The sequence below is a fragment of the Canis lupus genome, chromosome 24 (assembly GCF_048164855.1).
Source record: "Canis lupus baileyi chromosome 24, mCanLup2.hap1, whole genome shotgun sequence".
NCBI classification, from domain to species: Eukaryota; Metazoa; Chordata; class Mammalia; order Carnivora; family Canidae; genus Canis; species Canis lupus.
In genome coordinates, this window is record NC_132861.1 from 36,814,773 (window position 1) to 36,841,395 (window position 26,623).

General features: G+C 50.5%; 1 protein-coding gene across 6 annotated transcripts in view; it reads right to left on the reverse strand.

The window, feature by feature from the left end:
- BMP1 (bone morphogenetic protein 1) overlaps nt 1–26,623 on the reverse strand; it is a 43,641-nt gene that overhangs the window by 5,815 nt on the left and 11,203 nt on the right. For 5 of the 6 annotated variants that reach the window (XR_012016535.1, XM_072796349.1, XM_072796350.1 and 2 more), the window contains exons 6-16: nt 26,478–26,583; nt 24,849–24,973; nt 24,180–24,295; nt 15,251–15,353; nt 12,561–12,677; nt 12,162–12,307; nt 11,867–12,062; nt 8,161–8,286; nt 7,276–7,436; nt 6,726–6,906; nt 2,527–2,652 (exon numbers count right to left, since the gene is read on the reverse strand). Coding sequence is in view for 5 of the 6 variants with exons in the window: in XM_072796349.1 (XP_072652450.1) it covers nt 2,527–2,652; nt 6,726–6,906; nt 7,276–7,436; nt 8,161–8,286; nt 11,867–12,062; nt 12,162–12,307; nt 12,561–12,677; nt 15,251–15,353; nt 24,180–24,295; nt 24,849–24,973; nt 26,478–26,583 (1,503 nt within the window). In the remaining variant the exon portion in view is untranslated. Of the gene's footprint in view, nt 1–2,526; nt 2,653–3,002; nt 3,365–6,725; nt 6,907–7,275; nt 7,437–8,160; nt 8,287–11,866; nt 12,063–12,161; nt 12,308–12,560; nt 12,678–15,250; nt 15,354–24,179; nt 24,296–24,848; nt 24,974–26,477; nt 26,584–26,623 lie in introns of those variants that run through there. The other variant, XM_072796353.1, reaches the window with a different exon arrangement.

The following is a 26,623-nucleotide window of genomic DNA, read 5'->3' on the forward strand; positions in this document are numbered from 1 at the left end:
GCTTATCTTCTTCCTCTCGAGGTGGGCTTTCCATCCCCCACCATTTCCTTGTGCTTCCAGTATCACGTCTCTATGACCACCTCCTGTTCTTTCACGGTGCTGTCCCTTCACTGCTTCTTCAGCTTTAGAGAGTCCTCCGTGGCCTTGATCCTTCCCGCTTCTCCCAATACTTCCTCCTTGGTTGACTTAACTTACTTCCCTATCTGACTGACCACGTGGCCGATCACCCAACTACTCATCAACATGCTGTTCTCTACTATACCATCTTGGAAAGCCCCATCTGTGACCCCAACCACTGGGGACCCAAACCACTAGATACTCTTGGATCTGTCCTTCACCAGCTCTACCTCTCACCTCTTCAACAGTTGGCTCCAAACCCTCAGCCCTTCTCCCTCCCAGAAGACCAGCTCTCCTCCTGCTTCCCTGAGAAAATCAGGGCCTCAAATATGAACAACTTTCCCTTCCTGGCCCCTACCTGCAAACTCACTTTCCCCTTTCCTTGTTTCTAAGAAGGCGTCCCTCCTTCTGTGACCTGGAGCTCATTGGCACCCACCTCCTGGATACCCTTGAACCACAAATTATCCACTCTGAGTCTCTGTTCCAGCTCTGCCAGCCCACGGACCTTCCTAAGGTTTGCCCCATCCTGAAATAGCTCTCCCATGGCCCTACATTCCCTTCAGCTGCTGCCCATCCTCTCTCCTTTTCTTCTCAGTTGACCTTCAAGAAAACTTGATGTCACCACATTCTCACGACTGAAGGCTCCTTGATCCATTACAATCTGCCTTCCACCTCTGAAAGCGTGGCCTCCCAAACACATTTAAAAGCTGATGCCCATTATTTATTATCGTCCAGTCTGACAGGTCCCTCAGGGAAAAATGGGCAGCCTCTGCCCTGCGGGCCAGGGAGGAGAAAGGGATGGGTGGGCAAATATGGTCAATAGCTCACAGGAGGAACGAACACACAGCTTCGAGGCCCTGAGAGCAGTGTGTGGGCTGCGCAGAGGCCCCGGTGGAGGCAGGTGGAGCTCCTGGCTCTCTACATTGGACCTGTGGGCTGTGTCCATCATCCTTCTGTGGTCCCCCATGGCCACGCTTACTGCCTGCCCTCATTTCTACACCTCTCTTCCCTCTAGCTTCTGGATGCATGCCCGCTTCTCCCGCAGCTAGACGGCAGCCTCCTTGGGGGCAGAGGGATTCCCGCCCTGAGCCCCCTGCCGAACTCTGCACAGCACTGCACCCTTGCAGGGATTCAGGAAATAGTGCCTTGTCATTCTCCTAGCTTTTGAGTGAGGCACGGTGAATGCTTCTCAAGTGACTCAGCGCCGCGTACAGGCTGTCTGTCCAGAAGTGTGAGCCCTCTCCCGGCTTCCCGGCTACCCAGTCAGTGCTAATGTGCTCTTTTTCTCACAGTACAGAGAGAGAAAGTGCACTTTGGACAACCTCAGAATAAGGTCCCCTCCAGCTAAAAGACGTGAAGTCCTTGTGAGTCAGGAAGTCCATATTCAGGGATCCTGAACGGATGGACTTGGAAGCTCTTGAGCGCTGCTGAGTGCTTCAATTCTGTATACTTTAGCCAGGAGTTTGTATGTTTATACCTTGGTCATCCACCTGATAACACTGAGAAGAGGCATTTGCCAGGCCTTGTGCTAAATGCTCACGTGAGACCTATAAGACTTCGCATGCTGCAAAGTAGGTCCCGTTGTTTATCACCTCATGGGTGGGGAACCTAAAGCTCAGAGAGGTGAAGGGACTCACCCAAAGTCACACAGACATTCAGTGGCAGAGCCAAGTCTACGTTGTGCTACTGGGATAGTATGTTCCCAGCAGGCAGGGAACACAATAGAATTAATGACTTGGAACAGGCCAGCGTTGTATCATGTCCAAAGAGGTATCAGATGATATTGGTGATGATAAGAGAGCTGTTTCCAAATATCTGCAAGGTTTTAGTGTCTGGGAGGCAGTGACTGTTCTGAGTGTCCTCCAGGGGTCAGAAGTGTGACCAGTACGGGTGACACACGTGACTGTGCTTGCTGTGAGCCAGTCACTACTCAGAGCACTGCGGAGAGCCCCATGCCCTGATGAGGTGGGTCTGTTACCACCTAGGGGTCACACAGAGCACACAGAGGCACTGGAGGGTGGGCAGCTGGCTAAGCGGCAGGGCTGGGCCAGGGAGCCTGTGCTCTTAACCGCTATGCCATCTTGCCTCTGCCACAGGAAGGCTGTTAGGAAGAGAGGGACTTGGACATTGATTTTGAGAACTAACCTGCCAAATCAGTCTCAAATAGAGGCTGAGGACAGGTGTGAGCCCCTCCCCTCCTGATGGGCACAAGCAGATGTAAGTGTGCGTGTGGGAGTCTGTGGACCAGGTGAGAGGTCAAACACGGTGACCTCAGAGGCCACTCATGTCCTTGAGCCTACATGGAGCCTGATGGCGATGGTGATGGCAACTCTGCCTCCCGTGCCCCGGTCTCTGGTCCTTGGGGCGCCCCCTCCCTGGGGCTCTGGGGGCCGCGTGGGCAGTGCTCACCTTCCTTGCAGTCGTGCTTGTTGTCGTGCAGGACGAAGCCGCTGCGACACTGGCACTCATAGCTGCCAAACGTGTTGACGCAGTCTTGCTGGCAGCCTCCGTTGTCCTTGGAGCACTCGTCCTTGTCTGTAGGGGAGCACACAAGGCAGGCCCGGGTCTGTGCAGGGCTGGGGGCCAGGTGGTCGCCCCAGGGGAAGCGGGAGGCTGGCTAGGCTTCCTCCCCCCGGGGGCGCAGGGAGGGGTGGCCCCGGCCCAGGTGGTGGTGGTGGTGGTGGTGGTGGTGGTGGTGGTGGTGGTAGGGTCCGGGGTGGTGCCTCCAGCGGAGCCAGCCAAGCGGCCCAGCTGTGGGGAGAGAAAGTAGAAGTGGGGTGGACGGAGGGCCGGGGGCTGCAGCTGACCCATGTGGGCACCCTCTACCATTACCTGCTTACTGGACAGACGGACAAGTGGAAAAACAGACACACGGACAAGCAGACTGCAAGAGAAAGGGGCAGGACGCGAGGGTCCCTCTTTTACTTCACAACAGGAAATGTCACAGACACCATCAAAATGGGAGGGGGTGGGGTGGGGAAGGTCCCCTGTCCACGGGAGTGGGGACAGGGGAGAGGAGAGCACCAGTTCTGTCCGGCCAGAAGGAGGCAGGCCGGAATGGCAGAGCGGAGGTGGGGGGTGGGCGGGCACTGAAGCCCCCATCCCATTCCGTCCAAGGTGAGGTTCCTGAGTAACAAAGGGTCCGGGAGGCCTGGCAGGCCTCACTGGGGGGTCCGGTTTCTTTTCTGCACTCGGAATTTGAGCTGGTGGGGGCGTCCCCGAGGGGGCTGCAGAGCCGGCCTCTTTTCTGAAACGAGAGAGAGAAGGAGAAAAGGGACCAAGGGGTGGGGGTGGAGGGCAGGGGCCAGGGAGGGAGAGCAGTGAAAACCAGCCCGGGCCTTGGAGACAGATTCATGGGGCAGTGCAGGAAGGCAGTGGGACATACATGCAGGACGGCCATGTCCGGCGCAGCCAGGTCAAAAAGGAATAGCAGGTGGGAAGAGGCACAGCGACAGGGGACACACAGGGAGATAGCCTGTGGCAGGAAGAGGGCCTGGAGGGGTTTGGAGCCGCTGTCCAGGAGGTGAGAGGTGGCGCTGGGAAGGACAGATCTAAGAGCATTGAAGGTTTTGGGTCCCCAACAGTTGGGGCCACAGATGGGCATGGGGCCCCCACCCCAGGGAAGGAGAGAGACAGATCTCCAGAAGAGGGGGGCATCCCAGGGAAAGGGTGGGCCTGGCTGAGAGCTCCGCTCTCTCATTCTGGCTGCTGCCACTTAAAGTGTGCTTAGACACACACTCACACTCACACCAACAAGCCTGTGGACACAGGATCCCCTTAGGGATGCATGGTTGTCCCCACGTGGCAGCATGGACACGGACCCACAGGTACACACACACACATGCACAGGATACACAGGCAGACACGGACACTACACTAGCCATCCACCCATCTGTGTACATGAGCGCACAAGAGATCCACACTCCTCACTCCCCCATCTGTGTGAGGAAGCACGCACAGGTACAGAAACATAGGCACCTTCAGAGGCCAATACATGGGCACAAAGGCACACGCAAATGCAGAGACCACGAGCTCATCAGCAGATCGGTGGACTCGAGTGTGCTCACACATGCGGCTGCTCAAGTGTGGGTCAACCCACACACGTACTCCCCCGTGAGAACACACATGTGTGCACTGACACACGGAGAAACACACAGTCCCAGGCATGCGTATGTCACACCCACGTATTCTCCGGGCTGTCTGTGGTCACCTGGCACAGAGGCAGGCATTCAGGGTAGGTGTGTAGATTGAATGGACACCCAGAATTCCAGAGGGGAACCACAAGGTAGAAGGATGCCCTCTGGCATTGAAATGGTGGGGAAGGGGTCCCTGACAGAGGGAGCCTTGTTCCTGGTCTCTATCAGTAGAGGGACCTGAGGACCTACTTCTTGGCTCCATTCTCAGGTGGCCAGACACCTTGGGGCCGGCAGGAACTCAGGGCTAAGAGGTGGAGTCCCCAAGTCTTTCCCCAGGACTCTTTCTCAATTAGAGCCCCACAGGGGACCCTGGCTGAGGACCTTGTGGAAGCTGCCTTAGTGCCGGCCCCTGCAGGAAGGTGGGGGTGAGGGGCATGCTATGACTTCCCTTGGAGGTTTACCCAGGAACTCGCCTGTGACTATGCTGGGAGCTTCAGAGGCCCCAGCTCATGAACTGAGCCAACATTTCCCAGAAGCGTTTGGCTCTCCATGCCTTCTCATACTTGGACTCTAAATACCTAGTACAGTGCCTGGCACATAGGAGGGGTAGAAGAAATACTTGCCCGTGAATGATTGCGTGGGTAAGTGGGTGGCTGAATGGATGAGTGACAGAAAAGTGAGCCCTGCGGAAGGCCTGCTTTAGCGTCCCGGGGCAGGGCTTGGGCATGGGTGGGGGTGGGAGTGGCAGCCTCACCTCGGAGCCAGGGGAGCAGGTTGCGGGGGGGGGACAGGAGCGGGGAGAGTGGACACGGGCCCGGACAAGGAGATGGCACTCACCCTCCAGTGCCAAATGCCCCGGAAGGTGGCTGGGGTCAGACTGAAGGTCTTCAGGCTCTTTCTTCTCCTTCTTGTCTTAGGGTCTCCTCGCTGGGTGTCCCAAAAGTCCAAAGAGCCCCCCTCCTGGGGGGCCAGAGTCAGATGCCCCCTGCCCTGAGGGCTCAACCTTGATGCCCACCGGTGAGGGTCCTCTGCAGGTTTCTTGTGCTGCAGGGCAATGCCTGTGTGTGCACGTGTGTGCGTGTGCATGTGTGTGCATGTGTCTATGCAGGGCTGAGGGGCGGCTGGCCCAGTGTCGTGCCAGGGCAGGGCAGTACCCGGGGGTGGAGAGCCCTGGGCTCTAGGCCTGACAGGTGTGGTGTTGGCCCCCTTCCCCCCTCCAAGACTGGAGCAACAGAAGGGCAGGAAGAGACGAGAGTAAGCAGGTAATGGTTTCCCCAGGACTGAGCCCACCCCTGAGTAGGTGATACAACCCCTCAGCCCTCGGGTGAGCACCTGTAGGATTTCCAGGTGGGCACAGGGAAGAAAAGGATTCGTGTTGCAAGGGGAGGGGTCTCAGCAAGCAGTGGGGCGCGGGGTGGGGGGACTTTAAGCAGAGCAGGTTGGCTGGTAGTGCCAAGCAGGGACCAGTGCACAGGGGCAGTACATGGCATCCAGGTGGGGCAGGCAGGGGTGCAGGGCCACGACATAGGGGGCTCGAGGATGCAGGACCCTGGGCAAAGGAGGGGAGAAGGAAGGCAGCGTGGACTCGGCCATGGGCTTCCTGCCTTCCTGCCATCCCATGCCCGGCCCACCAGGCCTGCTGGGGATCAGGATCCCTGGGCCACTCTCCCATAAAACCCATTACTCCAGCCACTCCCTCTGCCTCCCACTCCCCCCAACTCTTCTTCAATTTCATGGAGTTCCCACCCCACCCTATCTATGTCCCAGGTCCAACTGCCTCTGAAAGACCACCAGCCTCACCCCAGGATGAGGACAGAGGGATGACTAAAGCAGGGGAAAGGTCTCTTGGGATCCCTGGAGGCCCAGCTCAGAGAGGCTGACTACCTTCTAGGCCACCCAAAGATGAGGCCATCAAAGGGACTTGACCTCAAGCCTTCCATAGGGCGGCTTGCAATAAACACATGCTGGCTGGATCTGAGTCCCTGACGGGTGGGAAGGCTTGGGTGTTGAAGAGAGGGAGGCTCCTCATCTTTTCTGAAGGCCCCAGCATGAACCCATTTGGCACGTGGAGGGTCTGATTAGAGATGTGGCCACTGCCAGATAATCTGCTCCACACAGTCCAAGGCAAACACTCTCCTTCTTTGTGTGTACCCTGAATTCTCTGTCCACAATGAACTCCCTGGTCCCCAGGCCTGCCCTCTCTGGGGCCTTGTCATCATGGCTCCTGATACCTGGAAAGCTCTTTCCTTTCATGGGTATGCCTATGTCCTGCCCGTCCTCAGGCTGCCTCCCATAGAGCCCAGAGGATTCAGGAGTAATGGGGTTCAGGAATGGAGGGGCTGGCCTGGTGGTGGAGGGTTCATGGGGGGAGCAGAGGACAGACCCTGTGGGCCTGGCAACAGGGAGGGCTAGAAGGCATACAAGTGGCAGGGAGGAGGGGAGGCGGGCTCAGAGCTGGGGAGTCTGGGTTACCTGAGAAGAAGTGAGCCTTGAAGCCTTTTTTGGAGACTGTGTTGTCAGACTTGAACTCCACACGCATGTTGTTGTACTGGGAGGTGATGACCTCGGGCTTCTCAGAGCCACAGAACTTGCCGTGTAGCTTGGAGTCGGCTGTAAGCCCACTGCGGACTTCCACGAAGTCATACTTGCACACCTGCAGGGCAGTGCAGCTCCAGGCCTGCCTCCTCTAGGTAGTTTCTCCTGACCACCCCTACCTGGGAAGGCTTCCTGTTCTGTGGGTCCTTTTGTCTTTAGTTACAAAATCTAACAACTCAAAAAGGTTCCATGTCACCCCCATTCGATCCTCTTGTGCTCTCCACATGAGCCCAAGGTCTTGTCTCACTCCTCATTGCCACATGTATGCTCCCTGGCCTTGAAGTCCTCCTCCCTGACCCTCCCCTGCTTCCTGGAATTGGGAGAAGTCTCTCCTCCTCTACATTCTTTGGGTATTTCTTTATAGGAAAGGAAGCTGGCTCCCACGCCTTCAGACCTTCCTGCGTCTCCTCAGCCCAGTGGCACTTACGTCATTGCCCTCGGTCTCAAAGAAGTCGAATTGCAGGGAGATACGGTACTGGGTGGGGGCCACCAATTGCCAGATGCAGTTTTTGTTAGGGGGGTACTCCTTGGGCCAGCCTGGGCTGGTGATAGAGCCATTCAGCTTGGTGAGGAATCCACCACAGGCAGCTGGGGGGAACAAGAGAGGAGACATCACCCACCAGGAGTCCCCACTCTGGGGAAGGGCCAGAGACATGCGCTGGGTGCATTAAGGAGATGTGGATCTTGGATTCCCTCAGCCCTGGGGCTTGTGTGTAGTCTCTCAGGAATGAGAGGGAAGCAGGCAAGGTGACAAGGGCATCTTCAGAGTATGAGGAATTGAGGACACATATGTGTGAACACTTCTACTTTCTCTGCCACAGAACAGCCAGGACATCTGCTGAGGGGGAAGAGGGTGAGTGAGGGGCTCAGGCACGGCTGGGTCCATGGACAGCGAGGCCTGGAAGCATGGAGAGGCGGGTAGAGAGAAGCTGCCCAGCAAGATCGGGCTGAACTGGAGGCACTGGGCAGGGAGTCCCTTCACCAGCTTGTTCCCTCGGCTGAGTATTGGGAGAGGCCGAAAAAGCAGTGCCTGAGAACAGTGGTTTCCAAATTGGGGATCATGACCTTGTGGATGGTGACGAGATTTGCCAGTGGGTCAAGGTCAGCATTTTAAGTGAATAAAAATGAAAAAAAAAAAAAAAGACGAAAACAACCCAGAGTGCATCCCACTTCTGGTAAGTGTGTCTTCCTTGTCTGCCAGTAGTGAAGAAAGTGCTAGGGAATCTTAGCTTTTGCAGGGAGGGTGTGACCAAAACATGAGAGATCTTGGCTGGAAGGCTTGGGTCGTGGGGCAGTGTGGGGGGACACTTACCCTCACAGCGGCGCTTGTCCGGAGCTAGCTCGTACCCGGGGTCACAGCTACACTTATAGCTGCCCAACGTGTTGAGACACCGCTGCTCACAACCCCCGCGGTTGGGCCGCGAGCACTCGTCCACCTCTGCCGGTTGGAAGGAGAGGGGGTCAATGACTTCCAGGCCAGAGCCTGGGTCCCTCCTCATGCCCTCTGCTTGCAAGTCAAGTCCAGGGTCCCTCAGGCTTCCTTCCCGTCCAGCTCCATTGCAGGGGCCAGAGGTCAGCTGTGGACCACTCAGTCCCCAGGGGATCCTGCTAATGAGAGCCCCAAAGGGACAGGTGGTGGTAGACCCCACAGAGCCTTCCTCTGACGACAGTGATGCCTCTTATATGCCATTCTCTGGCTAAGTGCTATTTCTTCATTTTTCCATTAATCCTGACAAGACCTGTGATGAAGCTACTGTTGCTATCTCCATTTTACAGATGAGGAAATGAGGTTCAGACAGATTATCTCCCCACTATGACACCAGTTAAAAAAAATCCACACTGTCTTCTTCCTCTCTAAACTTTCACAGCACTTTCTGCCTCTATGGCTCATTGGTATTTCTTTTACACAAACTTTTGGACTTTAAGGCAACTCCCGAATTATTATTTCAATTCATAGTTAAGCACTTATCATGTGTTAGCTACTTTTATATAAGTGTGTCATTTACTCAATGAGATATGCAGTGTTTCAGTGGGGTGGACCTTTTTTCCCCAGTTAGGCCATAAATTCAAGGGCAGGGCACCAGGGTCTATGCATCCCTCATACAGACTCTATGTTGAATGCGTAAATAAAGAAGGCATGAACTCACTGCAGCAATATCACAACAGTCAAGGAGTAGAAACAGCCTAAATGTCCATCAAGAGGAGGATAAAGAAAATGTGGTGTCAGATGGGAAGAATTAATACTGTTAAAAAGTCCATACCACCCAAAGCAATCTACAGATCCAATACAATCCCGATCATAATATCATTTTTCACAGAGCTATAACATGTGATCCCGAAATCTGTACAGAACCACAAAAGATTCCGAACAGCCAAAGCAATCTTGAGAAAGAACAAAGCTAGAGGTAGCACCCTCCCATATTCCAAAGTGTACTACAAAGCTATAATCAAAAATAAATAAATCAAAACAGGTGGTACTGGCATAAAAATAGACAAATAGATCAATGGAAGAGAATAGAGAGTCCAGAAAAAAAATATATGGTCAGTTACTCTATGACAAAGAAGGGGAGAATGTAAAATGGGGGAAAGACAGTCTCTTTAATAAATGGACAGATCGGACAGTTATGTGCCAAAGAATGCAACTGGACCACTTACACTATATACAAAAAGAACCTCAAAATGGGCTAAAGATATAAGCTATAAAACCTAAAACCATAAAACTCTTAGAAGAAAACATAGGCAGTAAGCTCTTTGACATTAGTTATAGTGTTATACGTGTATTTTTGCTCTGTCTCTTTAGGCAAGGACAACAAAAGCAAAATAAACAAATGGGATGATGTCAAACTAAAAAGCTTTCACACAATGAAAGAAACCATCCATAAAATGAAAAGGTAACTTAATGGAAAAGGATATTCCCAAACATTATATGCAATAAGCAGTTAACATCCAAAATATATAAAGAATTCATAAAACTCAATATAAAAAAAACCTATTGATTTAAAAATGGTCAGAAGATCTGAACAGACATTTCTCCAAAGAAGGCTTCCAGACAGCCAACAAATACATGAAAAGATGCTCCACATCACTCATCATCAGGGAAATGCAAATCAAATGCATGTTAGGCTGTATCACCTCACCCCTGTCAGAATAGATAGTATCAAGAAGACAAGAATAACAAGTGTTGGTGGAGGATGTGGAAAAATGGGAACCCTTCTGCACTGTTGGTGGGAATGCAAATTGGTACAGCCACTGTGGAAAACAGCATGGAGATTCCTCAAAAAATTAAAAATAGAATTACCATATGATCCAGCAATTCCACTTTTGGGTGTTTATCCAAAGAAAATGAAACACCAATTTGAAGAGATATAGGCACCCCCAACGTTCACTGTGGTATTACTCACAACAGCCAAGATATGGAAGCAACTGAAGTGTCCATCGATAGATAAATGGATAAAGAAGATATGGGATAGCCACACGGTGGAATATTACTTAGCCATTGAAAGGAATGAAATCTTGCCATTTGTGACACCATGATGGACCTAGAGGGTATTATGCTAAGTGAAATAAGCCAGACAGAAAAAGAAAAATACTGTATGATTTCACTTACATGTGGAATCTAAAAACCAAAACAAGGGCAGCCCGGTGGCTCAGCGGTTTAGCGCTGCCTTCGGTCCAGGGCCTGATCCTGGAGACCCCGGATCAAGTCCCACATCGGGCTCCCTGCATGGGGCCTGCTTCTCCCCCTGCCTGTGTCTCTGCCTCTCTCTCTCTCTCTCTTTCTCTCTCTCTCTGTGTCTCTCATAAATAAATAAAATCTTTAAAAAAATAAAAATAAAAACAAAACAAATGAGTAAACAAGAAAAACAGAAACAGGCTTGAGTGCCTGGGTGGCTCAATGGTTGAGTGTCTGCCTTCAGCTCAGGTCATGATCCTGGGGTTCTGGGATCGAGTCCCACATCAGGCTCCTTGCAGGCTGTTTGCAGAGAGCCTGCTTCTCCCTCTGCCTATGTCTCTGCCTCTCTCTCTGTGTCTCCCATGAAGAAACAAAAATGAACATCTTAAAAAAAAAAAAAAACAGAAAGAGACTCACAGATACAGAGAACAAACTGATGGGTGCCAGAGAGGAGGGGCTGGAGAGATGAATGAAATAGGTGAAGGGGATTAAGACATATGCTTTTCTGGTCATGAAATAAGTAAGACACAGGGATGTAGTGTACAGCATAGGGAACGTAGTCAACAAGATGGTAACAACATTGTAAGGTGAAAGATGGTAACTAGACTCACTGTGGTGCCCATTTTGTAATGTACATAAATGTTGAATCACCATGCTGTACTCTTGAAACTAAGAGGATATTGTATGTCAATTGTCCTTCAATTAAAAAAATGTGTTACACAGGGGAATATTATTCAGCCTTAAAAAAGAAGGAAATTCTGTCATATGTAGTATGGCAGATAAATCTTGAGGGCATTATTTTTTTTTAAGATTTTTTATTTGAGAAAGAGAGAGCACGCATGAATAGCAGGGAAGGGGAGAGGCAGAGAGAGAGTCTCAAGCAGACTCCCTGCTGTGCACGAAGCCCGAGACACAGGGCTCCATCCCAAGACCCTGAGATCATGACCTGAGCCGAAATCAAGAGACAGACATTCATCCAACTCAACCACCAGACGCCCCTTAAGGACATTACGTTAAGTAAAAGAAGTCAGTTACAGAAAGACAACTACTGCAGGATTCCGCGAACATGAGCTATTTAGGGTCAAAGAGGTAGAGTGGAATGGGAAGTTGCTAACCAACAGGCATAATAAAGTTTCAGTCAAGCAAGATGAACCAGCCCTAGAGATCTGCTGTACAAGCCCACGGTCAGCAATACCGCACAGAACACTCACAAATGTGTTCAGAGGACGGGTGTCACGCTAAGTGTTCTTACCATAATACAATACAGTTTTTAGAAGTAAAAGAAGGAATGAAGGAGATGGATTGGCCCTGGGGGGCTGGACAGTGGGGAACAGGGAAGGAGCACCTTTGAAGAAGTTGACAGCAAAGCCAGCTTTGTTAATGGATCCATCGGAGACGAATTTGAGCCAGAGGCGGCTGGACGTGCTCTTGATGTCATCTGGCTTCTCATAGCCACAGTAGCGCCCGATGAGGGTGCTGGTCTCACTGTGCCCGTCGCGCACCTCCAGGTAGTCATAGGCACAGCTGTCGTGGCGCTCGATCTGAGGGTCGGGGGCTCAATCAGTTGGAGGAGCTCCGGCCGCCAGGGCCCAACACCAGGAAGGCCCCGGAGAGATGGGACTGAGGGGTCCCTGACCTACCTCAAAGGACTGGAAGGTGAGGCCCACGTGGAAGCCTTCAGACACCTGGATCCGCCAGATACAGACTTTGCTGGGTCGGTAATCGTCGGGGTAATTGGGCGACTGGATGTGGCCATTGTCCTTCTTCACATCTCCCCCACAGATGGCTTTGGGGACACAGAGTGAGGTCAGTTGGGGTGCTGTGCCCAGATCAAGGGCCCCTCTCTCCCCTCCTCCAGACCTTCCCACATCCCCCCAGCTTCTCAGTGTTCCCCCACCACCACCCCTCCGCCACCCAGGCCTGGCCAATCCCACCGGGATCTCTGCTTCCTCCCTCAAGGGCCCTCAACCTTGCCCCTGGGGCGCCAGGATGCCCAGGGACCCGATATCTGACTCTTCCCTCGTCACTCTGTCTCCTACCTTCGTAGACAGCGAAGAAGCCCTTCCCAACCCAGTTGCTGCTGCTTCGGAACTCCACCCAGAGGCGGCTGTCGGTGGAGACAATAGGCTCGGGTAGTTTGCCCCCACAGAAGCGGCCTGTGCAGACAGTGTGGACAGAGGGCAGTGAGGCCTGAAGCGGGGTGCTCTCCCCTCCCTGCTCCAGGGGTCTCAGGGTCTCTGGCCCTGCTCTGCAGTTGGCACATGATCCCAAAACCCCGCAGCTGGCCTGAATCTGGTCCAAGATCCAGTGTGGCCTTGAAGAGCAAGAGAGTACTAGACTTCTAGAGGGTTCTGTCCACTTGAGGGATGGAATATGAGTTCAGGGAGGAATAACCAGCTGTATCTGTGTTTTATTTACTTTTTTTAAAGAGCATCTTACCATCATTACTTTTCTTATTTGATCTCCACACAAACAAGTCATCACCAAGAATGAACACAGTTTTCTTTGTACATTACAAATGTTTTCATTTGACCACACGCACAAGATGTCAGAGGACCCCAAGTAAATCCTACTATCTAGTGACTGGGTCAGAAAATATACCCTTTGAAATAAAACCGACGAGAATCCACGTAAGCAGATGCAGTTGGCCTTTTGTGGAATTCTTTGTAGTCAAGGGTCAACTGGGGATGACTTGTGTGTTCCAAATAAGATTGGGTGTTTCCCAACCTTCAGCAACGGACAGAGGGTGCTGACCTAGGAATGTAAGTTATGAAAAAGAAAGTGGAATCTTGGAAACACTAGCATGTCTGCAGGAGGAAGCATTGAAATGATGGCTGCTTTGGGTGACTAATAAATATTCAAATATCAGAAACTGGGGGGAAAAGAGATGGTTAGCAATGATTCATCAGCTTGCATCAGGCCCAGGCTGTGGAACAAAGGTTCTAATGCTAATGAGCAGTCCTGGGCTACTTAGGAATTTGTCCAGATTGGAAGAGGAGAATTCATGCAGCTCCACAGGCTTGAAGCAGAAACCTCTCTTGACCCTAATTCTATGGCATTAAAGCACCTTTTGTCTTATGGTTCTGACAACTCACCCCCTGCTTACCAGTCCCCTCTCCACCAAGCGACAAAGTAGCCTGTGCAAACAGGTTGGGGCCACTGGGCCAGGTAGGTAGCCCTCTGTAGTGTGCCAGGCTATATTATGGGCCAGACCTTGTAGAGAGAGAAAACGGAGCCTCTGAAATTGCCCAGATGAGGAAGAGAGCCTGGAATTGTGGAGTTGCACCTGTCTGTCTCCCTCTGTCAACCTGTACGACTCCCAAGACCCACACATTGAGAGTCACCTCTGAGGGAGGCCCAGAATCCCGTACCAAGGACCCTGAGGTCCAGATCAGGGAAGGTACTTGCCCAAAGTGCACTTAGTGATACACTTAATGATGTATCACTAAACTAGAAGGCACTAACTCCATCAAGACTCTTGGCTTCCACACCAGAGTGGCCAGATCACCCTTGGCCAAGCTTTGGGTTCCACAGGAGGATGAAGAGAGTGTGAAATAAGTAGTTCTAAGAAGGAATTAGCCGCATTGAAAAGCCTTGCATAGTGAGGGAAATTGTCAACAAAACAAAAAAGCAATTTACTTAGTGGAAGAAGATATTTGCGAATCATACATTGGATAAGGGATTAATAACCAAAATACATAAAGAATTTATACAACTTAATATCAAAAAAATAAGCAATCCAATAAAAAATGAACAGAGGACTTGAACAGACATTTCTCCAAAGAAGACATACAAATGGCTAATGGGCACATGAAAAGATGCTCAACATCACTAATTATCAGGGAAATGCAAATCAAAACCACAACAAGATGTCACCTCACATCGTCAGATTAGCTAGGATCAAGAAGAAAATGATAACAGGTTTGAAGAAGCAGTGATAGGGGAGCCCTTATGCACTATTTGGGGGAATGAAAATAGCATGGAGGTTCCTCAAAAATTAAAACTAGAACTACCATATGACCCAGCAATTCCACTTTGGGGTATTTATCTGAAGAAAATGAAAACACCAATTCAAAGAGGTATGTGCACCTTCACGTTCATTGCAACATTATTTACAACAGCCAAGAGATGGAAGCAACTGAAGTGTCCCGCTGTAGATGAACAGATAAAGAAGATGTGGGATAGCCTTACGGTGGAATATTACTCAGCCACAGAAAAGGATAAAATCTTGCCGTTTGTGACAACACGGATAGACCTAGAGGTCATTATGCTAAATGAAATACCGTATGATTTCACTTATGTGTGGAATCTAATAGCAAAACAAATGAACAAACAAAAAAGACTCAGATACAGAGAACAAACTGAAGGGTGCCAGAGGGGAGGGGGTGGGGGCAGACAGACTAGCTGTAAAGGGATTAAGAGATTCAAGTTTCCACTTGGTCTTAGGCAGAAGGCCGAGAAGCCATATGAGCTTTCGAGTATAAAATAAATAAGGCATGGGGATGTAAATAGGGCATGGGATATATAATCAATAATATCATCATAACACTGTATGGTGACAGATGGTAACTAGCCCTATCCTGGGGATCATTTAGTAAAGTATAAAAATATCCAATTACTATGAAGTCCACCTAAAACTAAGAGGATAATGTATGTCAATCAGATTTCAATTTAAAAAACCCGTAGGGCTCAGCCGCAGAGAGGCAGGAGGTAGGTTGGTGCCAGTTACCTCGGAGGGGTGCCTTCCTCCAGAAGCCGTCTCGGACCTCCACGTAGTCATACCAGCACAGGCGGCTGCGATACAGATCCATGGACGTGAAGTTCAGAATGATCTAGAGGAAATGGGAAGAGTAGGAGGGTCACGCAGCCCCCACACCTTACCAGCCTCGCCTGCCAGCCCATGTGGCGGCCTGCCTGCCCCTACATGAATAGCGAAGGGGTCCAGAGGATGTGTTCCCAGCACAGAAACATCACCCCTCTCCCCAGCTGTCTGCCAGCTGTCTGTCAATGACAGCCAGTGTTCTTCTTGGACATCCCAGTTCTCATTTTACCGATCCCCTTAGTGAAGCCATTGCTTCCAGTTACTCCTGGCAGTCAACTGAAGTAACTCAAATCCCAGCTCCTTTAGAGGGATGAGGTCTCAGTGACAGGAAGGGCCCGAACTTCTTCTCTGCCTGTGGGTACCAGGGGCTCTGAAATGGGAATGGAGGGTCCAGAGAGGAGAGGCAGAGAAGGACCAAGTCACATATTTAATGAATGCTGGTTGCAGGCAGGGAGTCATGCTGGCTGCTGAGGAGAATTCCAGATCTGAATCTTTCCTGTGAATGGGCTTAAGGTCTGTCCCTGCCAAGGGGCTTAGGATTCAGAAGGATGTATACACATGAAAAGCTCACTTAAGTGAAAAAACTCAGATCCACACACACAGGCCTGGGTTAGAATGTCACCTCTGCATTTCCTGCTGTGAGTCCTTGGCTCCATCACCCGACCTCTCTGTCCTCAGCGACCTCGAGCATAAAATGAGGAAAGGGCATCTCGCCCTGACGTAGCACCTCACAGCTACAGGAACTGCCTTAAGTGCCTTCTGAGCAAACAAATGGTCAAGTAATACTGGAGGAATGTTCGACACTTTGATAAATACTCTCCCCAGCAGGTGGGCATATTAACAGGTAGAGGAGCACACTTTCCAGGCGGGAAATTGCTTTGGTAGTTTCCAGAATGCATCCCAAAGCCTTTTGTTTATTTAGAGTCCAACAAGCGGGGACTCCAGGGAATGGTTCGTGGTGACCTGAGAAGTATGTACAGAGGACAAACGATGGCCCAGAGGGCCCACCTGTTGTTAGATCTAGCTGGCTTCCCCATTGGAGAAAAGGGGGACAAGGAGATGTCGTCCCTCCGGCACGCTGCAGAGTTGGAGGCTGTCAGAGCAGAGGCAAGAACAGTCTATGGCCTGTGTCAATATTGCAATGGTCAATGTTCAGGGAAGAGCTCTGGCTGGAGGTCACTCCCTGACACTGACTCTCCTTCAGAATTCTTGGTGATTTCAACATCCACCTAGACGACTATTCTGGTTTCCTGGCCTCTCCACCATGACTTCCTCTCTCTACTTCTTCTCGGCCACACATGGCACATCATGCCCTACACTTTGTTATGATCAATAACTGTGCATCCTCCAACACATAATCTCAGGTTAAAGGACCCTACTCTCCAACCACTTGCCCCAAACTCTCCTTGATCACCCACTCTATACACTGAGTCCAACAACTCTTCCAATTCACCATGACCATCAACCTGAGCCAACAAGGTTTTCCTGCCTTTTACCTCCACGTACTCACATCTCTCCTTGGCTAGCTTGGAACTCACAGCCCATCCTGCTTCTTTTCTTATGACTCGTACATGAGCTGAAATGTGTTTGGGGATGTGTTTATGAATTGTGGCACTCTGAGACGTACTGAGGAAGATCATGTTTAGTTAGAAAAGTGCACTATACGGGATCCCTGGGTGGCGCAGTGGTTTAGCGTGTGCCTTTGGCCCAGGGTGCGGTCCTGAAGACCCGGGATCGAATCCCACGTCGGGCTCCCAGTGCATGGAGCCTGCTTCTCCCTCTGCCTATGTCTCTGCCTCTCTCTCTCTCTCTCACTGTGTGCCTATCATAAATAAATAAAATAAAATAAAAAATTAAAAAAAAAAAGAAAAGTGCACTATACTACTCTTGATGCTAATTATTAGTCATCATTGAGAGTTGTTATTATGAAGATAAAAGTCCTGACATTTTTTGGAAAACTGAAGTTGAAAATTTGTTCTGGCTCTTGCTCTGGAGACAGACAGTGTGTCCAACATTTCATCTTTCTAGAAAATGACCAAAGTAGGACACAGAAGAAGTCGTAAAGGCTGGGGGCAGTCACCCCACTTCAAAGCAAATCCATGGTCTACCTTTTTCATCACCTCCTAGCATAGGACCTCAACTCTCTTGTTCCTCTTCTTCATCTGAAAACTGCATCCCTGGTTAAATCCAACTTTCTACCTATTCTATGCCTCTTCCCAGATGGTCAAAGGTCATGGTAGAGAAAATACATTTGAAATGTAAGACTGGTGACCTCCACTGGGACCTTTGCGATGCCAAGATACTCCTTTTACACCTTCCCCGTCTCTCCTTGAACCACCTGTTCCTCTTTTTTTTTTTTTTTTTAACCTGTTCCTCTTCTTGATTCTCAGTCCTGGCCCTGCCATCATCTTTTTTCAAGATTAGTTCAGTAGTTTCCACTCTTGATCTTGCTTCCCACCACAGCAGACCTTTCATGATGTAATCGGATCATATCCTTTAATGCATGTTATTCAGAGTAACATCCAAAGTCTTCACCGTGTCTTCTAAGGCCATCTGTGGTCTAACTCCCTGCTATCTCTCTGACTCCATCTCCCCTCAATTTCCTCCTTGCTTACTTGGCTCTGGCCACATGGGCCTTGCTAGTCCTCAAATGGACCACTCCAGCTCCCGCCTCAGGATCTTTGCACTTGCTGCCTAGAAGTTCTTCCCAGATATCTGCCCCATGTGCTCCCTCTCTTCCTGCCCATTTCTACTCCAGCTCACTTGACATGAATGAGGCCTTCCCGGACTATCCCACATGGAACCTCCACCTCCCTCCTTTATCTCCAACTGCTGATTCCTTCATGACACTTATTACCACCTGACCTGCTGAATGTACTTTTTGTTTGCTTGTCTGTCCCCTAGCCCTGCGAAAATGTAAACCCTGTGAGGACAGGAATTTTGTTTAATTCATTATGGAATCTTCGGTGCATGGCACGTAGTAGTTGCTTCATAAAAATTTCTTGAATAGAATTTTGCTTTTTGGAATCTTTTTTACAGATATACTCGCCCAAGTGCGTAAAGCTCTAAGTTTTGAGATGTTTATTGCAGCATTTTCAGTAATACTAAAAACTTATAAAACACTTAAGTGAAACATCCATCAATAGAGACCTTCAGGTGATGGCTAAGCAGTGAAGAGAAACGGGGATGACAGCTAAGCAGCCATGAAAATGTCTGAGGTCAAACGACGTGTGGACAAGGAATCATGACCACAATTCACTGCTGGGGGGGAGGTGTATCCCTGGGTGGCTCAGTGGTTTAGCTCCTAGGGCATGATCTTGAAGTCCCGGGTTCGAGTCCCGCATTGGGCTCCCTGCATGGAGCCTGCTTCTCCCTCTGCCTGTGTCTCTGCCTCTCTCTCTCATGGACAAATAAATAAAATTGAACAAATAAATAAATAAAATCTTAAAAAACAAACAAACAAAAGAAAACCACCAATTCACTGCTGAATGAAAGGCAAGTTACATAAGATCATACATATCCATACACCCAGTACACACATGCTTGGAAGGATCTAGAAGGAGGTAGCAGGTTTACCAATGCCTAGTTGTCTCTGAAGAGTGGGATTTGGAGGATCCAGGGGGAGAATATTCACCTTTTTACCTTATGAATTCCTCTATTTTTCAAAATCCTTACAACATGGATATGTCATCTTTATATCTGGCAAACAACAAAAATATCTTTTAAGGAGTTGCCGGATGGAAGAAGGAATGCAGAGGGCCCAGTGAGAGCCCTCTGGTTCCTCAATTTATTCCCTTACCACTATTCCATGTGGCCCACCGAGTCTGCCAATCGATGTGCTCAGCAGCTGTGCTCAGAACAGCAGCAACTTTCCCTTCATCCTTGGAAACAACTGGCTCTGTCCAGGGCGGATGAACTCACACCCTCTGCAGAAACCACACCCAGCCAGCGCGACCCCACAGGGCCCACCAGAGACTTCCTCCATGGCAGAAGGAGCCAGGGGCCATCTTACTCAGGAGGAAGAGACCTGTGCTGGCGGTTAGGGGCATCCTCCAGGGAGGCACAGCCGTGGCTATATTGAGACCAGAGATGTCTAATTAAGAGTTGTAACAGCTCCTGTCATGTGGAGACAGCTGTGCTCTGGTGGCAGAGGCACTGCCCTTTGCCAAAGAAAACCTGGTCGGCTCCACCACTTCCTGGCTGGTGACTCTGGGCCTGTGGCTTGCCTTCTTTGTGCCTTGGCATCTTTGTCTAAGACATGGAGGTGATCCTAAGGAGCTGGGGGATTAGAAGATACAGCGTGCAGAAGCTCCAAGTGCACTCTTCATATAGGAAGTACTCCTCACAATTGCTGGATGCTATCAAGGAGCCATTGGGACAATACGTCAACTCCTGGGGACCCAGAACCTGGTTTCAGTCTGCCTTTGCCAGACCACCTGAGGCTCATCATTTAACACCTCTGTGCCTCCATTTCCTTATTCGTAAGATGGTAATGGTAATAGTGCCTACCTCATAGGACTTAGGGAATTAAGTTAATATACGTAAAGTTTGGAACGCTGACACACGTATGTGTCACACATACAACATACATACAAGCCATGTATATATACTAAAGGGTATGCCACTCAGAAAAAGTTAATTTCACTTCCAGAGTTGAGTTTGCTTAAGATTTTGAAATTTTAAATAGTTCACGCCAGAATCTGGAAGTAGGGATGCCTGGGTGGCTCAGCGGTTTGGCGCCTGCCTTTGGCCCAGGGCGTGACCCTGGAGACCTGAGATCGAGTCCCACGTCAGGCTCCCTGCATGCAGCCTGCTTCTCTCTCTCTGCCTGTGTCTCTGCCTCTCTGTATCTTTCGTTAATAAAAATAAATAAAATCTTTAACAACAACAACAACAACAACAACAAAAGAATCTGGAAGTAGAGGGAGACGGATGGGAAACCCAGGGAAGAGGACCAGGGATTACTCAATTAATAGATTAAGACTAAAAGAAAAAAAAAAGATTAAGACTACAGAATGATGGGGTGCCTGGGTGGCTCAGCTGGTGAAGCATGTGCTTTCAGCTCCGGTCATGATCTCAGGATCCTGGGATGGAGCCCTGGGTTGGGCTCCCCAATCAGTGGGGAGTCTGCTTCTCCCTCTCCCTCTGCCCTTCCCCCTTCCTGGTGCTCTCTCTCTCTCTCTCTCTCTCTCAATCAATAAAATCTTAAGGAAAAAAGACTGCAGAATGATAATAATAGCTAGCATTGATTGAACCCCCACCACGAGCTAGGCGCTGCTCTAGTCACTTCACATCCATTAACTCATCTAATCCTCGAATCATCAGCCCCATGAGGAGTCACTACCAGCATAGGCCCACTTTACACATGAGGGAGGCAGAGTGGTTAAGCAACTTCCTGGAGATCGTACATGCAGTAAACAGCACAGCAGACCTGAGTCAGACCCAGGCACTCTGGCTCTTACACTTCCATCCTTAACCACCACTCTATGTGGCCTCCCTAGGCCTGCCGCTCAATTCTGCCCAACAGCTGTGCAAAGAATGAGGGTCAGCTTTCCCTTCACCCTGAGAGCCCCGCGCCCTTCAGCACGGGGAAGCAGGGACTCCAGGGAGGGTCCGGCCCGGGCCCTGCAGGGCAGGGAGGGCTTGTTTCTGCCCAGCTGTGGAACGGGAGGTGGGGGTTGAGGAAGGCATTCCAGGGGAGGCGGGATGTGGGTTGGATCCTGAAGAACAGGCAGGCTATCAGAAGGCAGGGATGGGAGTGAGGGTGGACACTGCTGGATCCAAAAGACATTTTCAGCTCTTATCTTCTTGGCTCCTCTGCAACAATAGACCGTGGTCTCCTGAAATTACTTTCCTGCTCATAAGGAGCTGGCTCCGTTGCTTGGGAAACACTGTAAGTCCTCTCTGGGACAGCTGCTAATGACGCACAGTATAGAGACGTGAGGGCCCTAAAAGAAGCCTTCCAAAGTGGCTCTTTCTTGTCTGACATATCCTTACACAACTGTCTAAGAAAAAATTTACGTGTCACTTGAACTCCTGGCCATAATCGAAGTTGAGAGCAGGGAGAAACAACCTCTCAGCACAGAAGAGACATCCAATTGCACCCACAAATGCAGGCAGGTTTACTCAAGGGTGACTGTTGAAAGAGCGTAGACTTTGGAGTCGGACAGTCCTGGAACTGAACGCTGGTTCCACCACCACTGTCTGTGTAAACTTGGGCAGATTTACTCAGGCCCTCTGAGCCTCGACATCCTCATCTATACAGAAGAGATGATAGCACTGGTGCCACAAAACTGATGTGAGGAATAACGAGGTCATGCACCCAAGATGCCTGCTACTTTACTTATGCCTGGTACATAATGGGTACACAGCAAAGAATGGCTGCTGTGATGTCATGATGCCATCTTCCCTGGCTCCCCAAGGTCTGTAAGCCCTTAAAGGGCTTCTGCCCCCAGGGGTCCATCTTCAACTCACTTACAACTCTACAATTTCATCTAGGACTGTGAGTTTTACTTTTTCTATTTCTGCAACCACACACTGATGGATCTGGAATCTTTCTCTGTAGCTTCCTTTTCTCCCTGGAGCTCCAGGCAGGCCTCTGAAAAAAGATGGGGAGTCTCCTGGGAGAGGTGGAGGAACAGGCCCAAGGCACAGAGAGCCTCCTGGGACCAGGCCATGTGTCTACAAGAGATTAGGGCCAGCCCACTCCAGCTTGGAAGCACAGGGAAAGAAACTGATCCTGACCAAGTTGCCATATCCCTGCTGACCCAGCAAATCTTCTGAATAGGAAGGACAGCAATGCTCTACCCTACTCTATGTTCCTCGGGGCCAGGACTTTCCATCCTCCAGTGCTGGGTGAGTAGTGGTCACACACGTCTGTGGACAGGCGCTTTAGCAATTGTTGCTATGGGTCAGGGCTTTAGAATACACAGTATTGCAATCACGGAGTTTTGTGTCATAATCTGTTTTCTTGGTCAAGTTCCTTAAGTTTTCCAAGTTTGTTCTCTCATATGCAAAATGAAGATAACATTAGCACTGGCCTAAAATGCCCTTGTGTTAATTACAACACATAACACATAAAGAATTTAACACATGCCTGGCTGATCCTGTGCTCAATAATTGTTAGCTGTTGGGAGTTTTTTGTTGTTGTTGTTATCTGCTGTGAGATCTCCAAAAGGCTACAGTAGTGGACACCTTCGGCAGAGGATGAAGGAGGCCAGGACATGGTCAGAACAAGACAGGAAAAAGGACAGAAATTTTTAAGTTTGATTCTGAATTAAAAAAAAAAAAAAAGAACAAGGAGGGGATGGGTTCACTTTTGAGGGAAAAAGAATGTTAACTGAGAGAGGTAATGGAATTACTCAATCCTCAATAGAAGTCTAGCACAAATGAGAATGATATTCAAATCACAAAAAATAAAATAGGCACAGTTGGAAAGGAAATGGAAACTGCATCATATTGGAGGAGAGTCAATGAGCACCTCTTTAAACCGGCTTTTGCCTCTAGGCTCAAAAATGACATCAGAGGACACTCAAATAACTTACAGATGTGATCAGTGTCTGTAATCTTGAGAACTCAGAACAAAAGCTTTGCCAATTTTCGAAAGGGGTGTGCGTGTGCGCGCACACGCGCGTGTTGGAAAGAGGGCTTGGAAGGAATTCTGGGAATTGCAAACCACGGAGTTGAATGTCAATCTCCAATTAAACAGATGGTCTGCCGCCATTTAGAAAAGAGATACTTGATTAATAGGAACTAGTTTGGGTTCACTTGAAACAATGCACATCAGACAAACATCATTTCCTTTTTAAAAGGCGTTTTACCAACTGGTGGAACAGTAGGTTTGATTTGGTAAGGCAATCTGTCTACATACTCAGCCTTTATCCCTGCTACTTTCTGTACCAGGGATAATAAAGACAACAAAGGCGTGGTCTGAGAAGCTCACTTCCCAGTCAACAAGGTAGTGACTTGTGGCTGGATGGTAGTGACATTAAGTGGTGTCATAGCCAGGAATAACTCTGCCCAAAGTCTGCAGATGAACTGTGTCAGCTCTGAAAGGGATCTTGGATCTGCTTTGATTCGTGTCATATTCAATGTTTTGATCAAAGACCAGGTTCCGTGCAGCCCGGATGGCTCAGTGGCTTACCGCTGCCTTCAGCCCAGGGCATGATCTTGGAGTCCCAGGATCAAGTCCCACATCAGGCTCCCTGCATGGAGCCTGCTTCTCCCTCTGCCTGTGTCTCTGCCTCTCTCTCTCTCTCTCTCTCTCTCTCTCAATCTCATGAATAAATAAGTAAAATCTTAAAAAAAAAAAAAAAAAAAGAAAAGACCAGGTTCTGAAGACCCAGAAGACATGCTTATCAAGATCTCGGGACAGAGAAAGGGATGGCTACCTGCTGAATGGTGGAATCGGATTCCAAATGGTCTTGTGAGCTGCTGGAATGAACACTGTGATCAGGAATAAAATCTAGCTGGGCTCCAGACTGCATTATAGTACATTAAGTACCATGTACCAGTCGAGGGAAATAAAGTGTTAAAGTTGATTCTTGGAAATGATCAAGAGGCATGGAAGGACATGGAAAGTCCAGGGGTGGGTGAGAGGTCAGGATTCGACATGAAAACCCTGTGGGTGAATCTGAGGAGCACTTGGAAAAGTGCCCTTGGGGTAGCAAGCACTCTGTGTGGGCCAGCCTTCCTTTACAACTCCTGGTGGAAAGCCCTCCTCAAGGTAATGCTCCCTTTCTTGTGGGGTGAGTGGGTCTATGTTCCCCACATCTCCACATAGTCGACTATGCTCTCGTGCTCTGGGGTCCTGGCAGAGGCGGGCATGCATGGTTACCTTCTCCCCAGGCGTGACTGAGATGCGCCAGACGCAGTGCATGTGGGCAGAGTAGCCATTGGGGTACTCGGGGGAGGAGAAGTTGCCTGTGCTGTCCTGTAGGGTCTCTCCGCAGGCTGTCAACAAAAGGAAATGACTCAACTACTGGCTGCAGACACCCAATCCCCCCAACCTTCTGGCTTCCCTCCCTGATCCCTGGCATTCTTTGGGGGACAGAAGAACGGCTGAGGAGAGGGGGAGTCTGGGATGGTCCCGTCCATTTAAGGTCTGCTCCCTGCCTCTCACAGAGAAGCTCACACTATCTGACCTCTCTGGCCTAGTGCTGCAGGATGTCAAGGCAACACAGTCCAGAGTTAAGGTCAAGCTCCTTTGATGGCCTCACCCTACCTCACTCCCTGGGAAATGCTCTGCTGGTCCTCTTTACTGCCCCTGCTCCCTATTCTCCCAGGTCCCTGGAAGGTGTGTGGGGCTCAGCATCTCACCACCTCCTGATCCCAGCCCTGGTTTGGTTCTTAACTAGAACACTGCCCCTGCCTGGGTGCCCACACCTCCATCACCAGGCAGCCTCTGGCCTTCTTTAAGAGTTACAGCTTTAACCTCCTCAGCCCCAGGCCCTGGCCACTGTCTGCCTCGGGCTCTGTCCTCCCCACCTCCCTGTCCCATCCAGACCTGGGCACTTGTAGAGCTTGCGGGCCTGGGCAATGTCCCCCTTGCTGAGCCGGGTCCTTTGGCCAATGGGAGGTTTCACCCCGTTGACCTCATACTTGGGAACAATGGTGTCCAGGAAGATGCCCCTGAGGAGGAAAAGCCCATCCTGGGTGAGAGTCTGATGGAAGGAGGGGTGGGGTGCCTGTGTGTACCCAAGGTCATGACCCTGCCAGAGCCCAGACATTCCTCAGTAGGGTCAGGGACGGGTGGAGATAGCTCACCCTGTCATTATGCTGCCCACTGACCAGCTGCCACCCTGCTCCGTGGCAGCCACACTGCTGGAGCCTGGGGGAGCCCCAAGAATACTCTGAGAGGTCAGGGACACAGGCTCCACATGCCCTGGCCACCTGGTGCTCCGGATCAGTCTGGGTCCCGTCCCCAGCCTCAGAACAGCTTGGGACCCTGAGTGAACTTGTGTCCAGCCTCATCCAGCCCCTGCTTCTGTGACTCCTAATGCTGGTTCAGCTGTGATAGAACTTCTCCTAGGACTAACAGGGCCAACGCTTCATCCTCCTGGCACAGGCTGCTTTTGACAAGTTCTACTGTGGCCAGACCAGATCCTGGGGACAGCACCACAACTCCCGATCTATCAGTGTCTCCTGTTCCCCCATCCCCAGTTCCTGCTTGCTAAGTCCTGGGTGTTCCCATCTGGGAGGGGCAGCACCGAGGGGAAGCAGGCCGCTCTTCACCTCCCCAGGGCCCCTGACTCACACCCAGCTGGGTGGAACTCGGCAGGGGGTAGGGTGGGATGTGGTGGGAAGCTTCCAGGGGAGGTCTGTGGCTGTGGGATGGGGGTGGGGGGCGGGCAGGATGACCTCACCATCATTCCTGGGTCTCTGTGCCCTCAGTCTGGAGGCAGGGAGACCAAGGAGGGCCACTGTTTGTGGGACAGAGCAGGAAGCAGACAGAGAGTGAGGAGAGAGGTAGGCATGGGAAAGGCCAGCCTGGGAAGGGAGCCTGAGGAGGAGGAAGGAGGGGCCAGTTCCTACACTCTGCTGAGGAAAAGCTGTGGGTGCGGAGGCTGGACCGCTACCTCTGGGGGTTCTGGCTATGATTTCTGGGAATGTGGGCCCAGGAAAAGGAGGAAATGTGTGTGGGCTTGTGCGCAAGGGAGAGAGGCTAGTCTAGGGAAGGAACCAACCTTTGTACGAATCAGCCAGTTATAAAAAGGCAGACCGATGAGAAAGGATGCCCCCAATTAGAAAACTGTGCCTCTTTTGGTGCACAGATGAGGAAAAAGATTAGCTTCCTTGGGCTGATATGGTTCTGCAGCCATGGCATATATATATATCTATATATGCCCGGCAAAGTAACTGGATTTCAATCCCCTGGGCCAGGTGCCCTCGGAGTACATGGTATTAACCTTCGTGAGTCCAGGCCATGCCACGGACCCACCATGGAAGGGGATAGCAGGGCAGTAGCTCCCACAGGTCCTCTGCTTAGGGGCTGCAGCCACCCAGAAGCCCACTCTTATCCTTGGTGAGTGCCCCAGAAGGGCAGCACAGTGCCAAGTGAGAGGCCCAAAGAGAATGGCCCACAGAGGGCAGGACTGGGCTGCCCCTGAGGAGGAGGCCAGGCCCTATCTCTCACCTGGAGAACGTGTTCCGGGCATAGTGCATGATACTGTCGAAATCATAGGTCTCCCCCAGGGACTCCACCTCCTGCAGCTCCATCTTCAAGAAGTTATACTCCTGCCCTGCGAAGACCAGGAAAAAGGTGTGGGGGGTGGGAGGGGT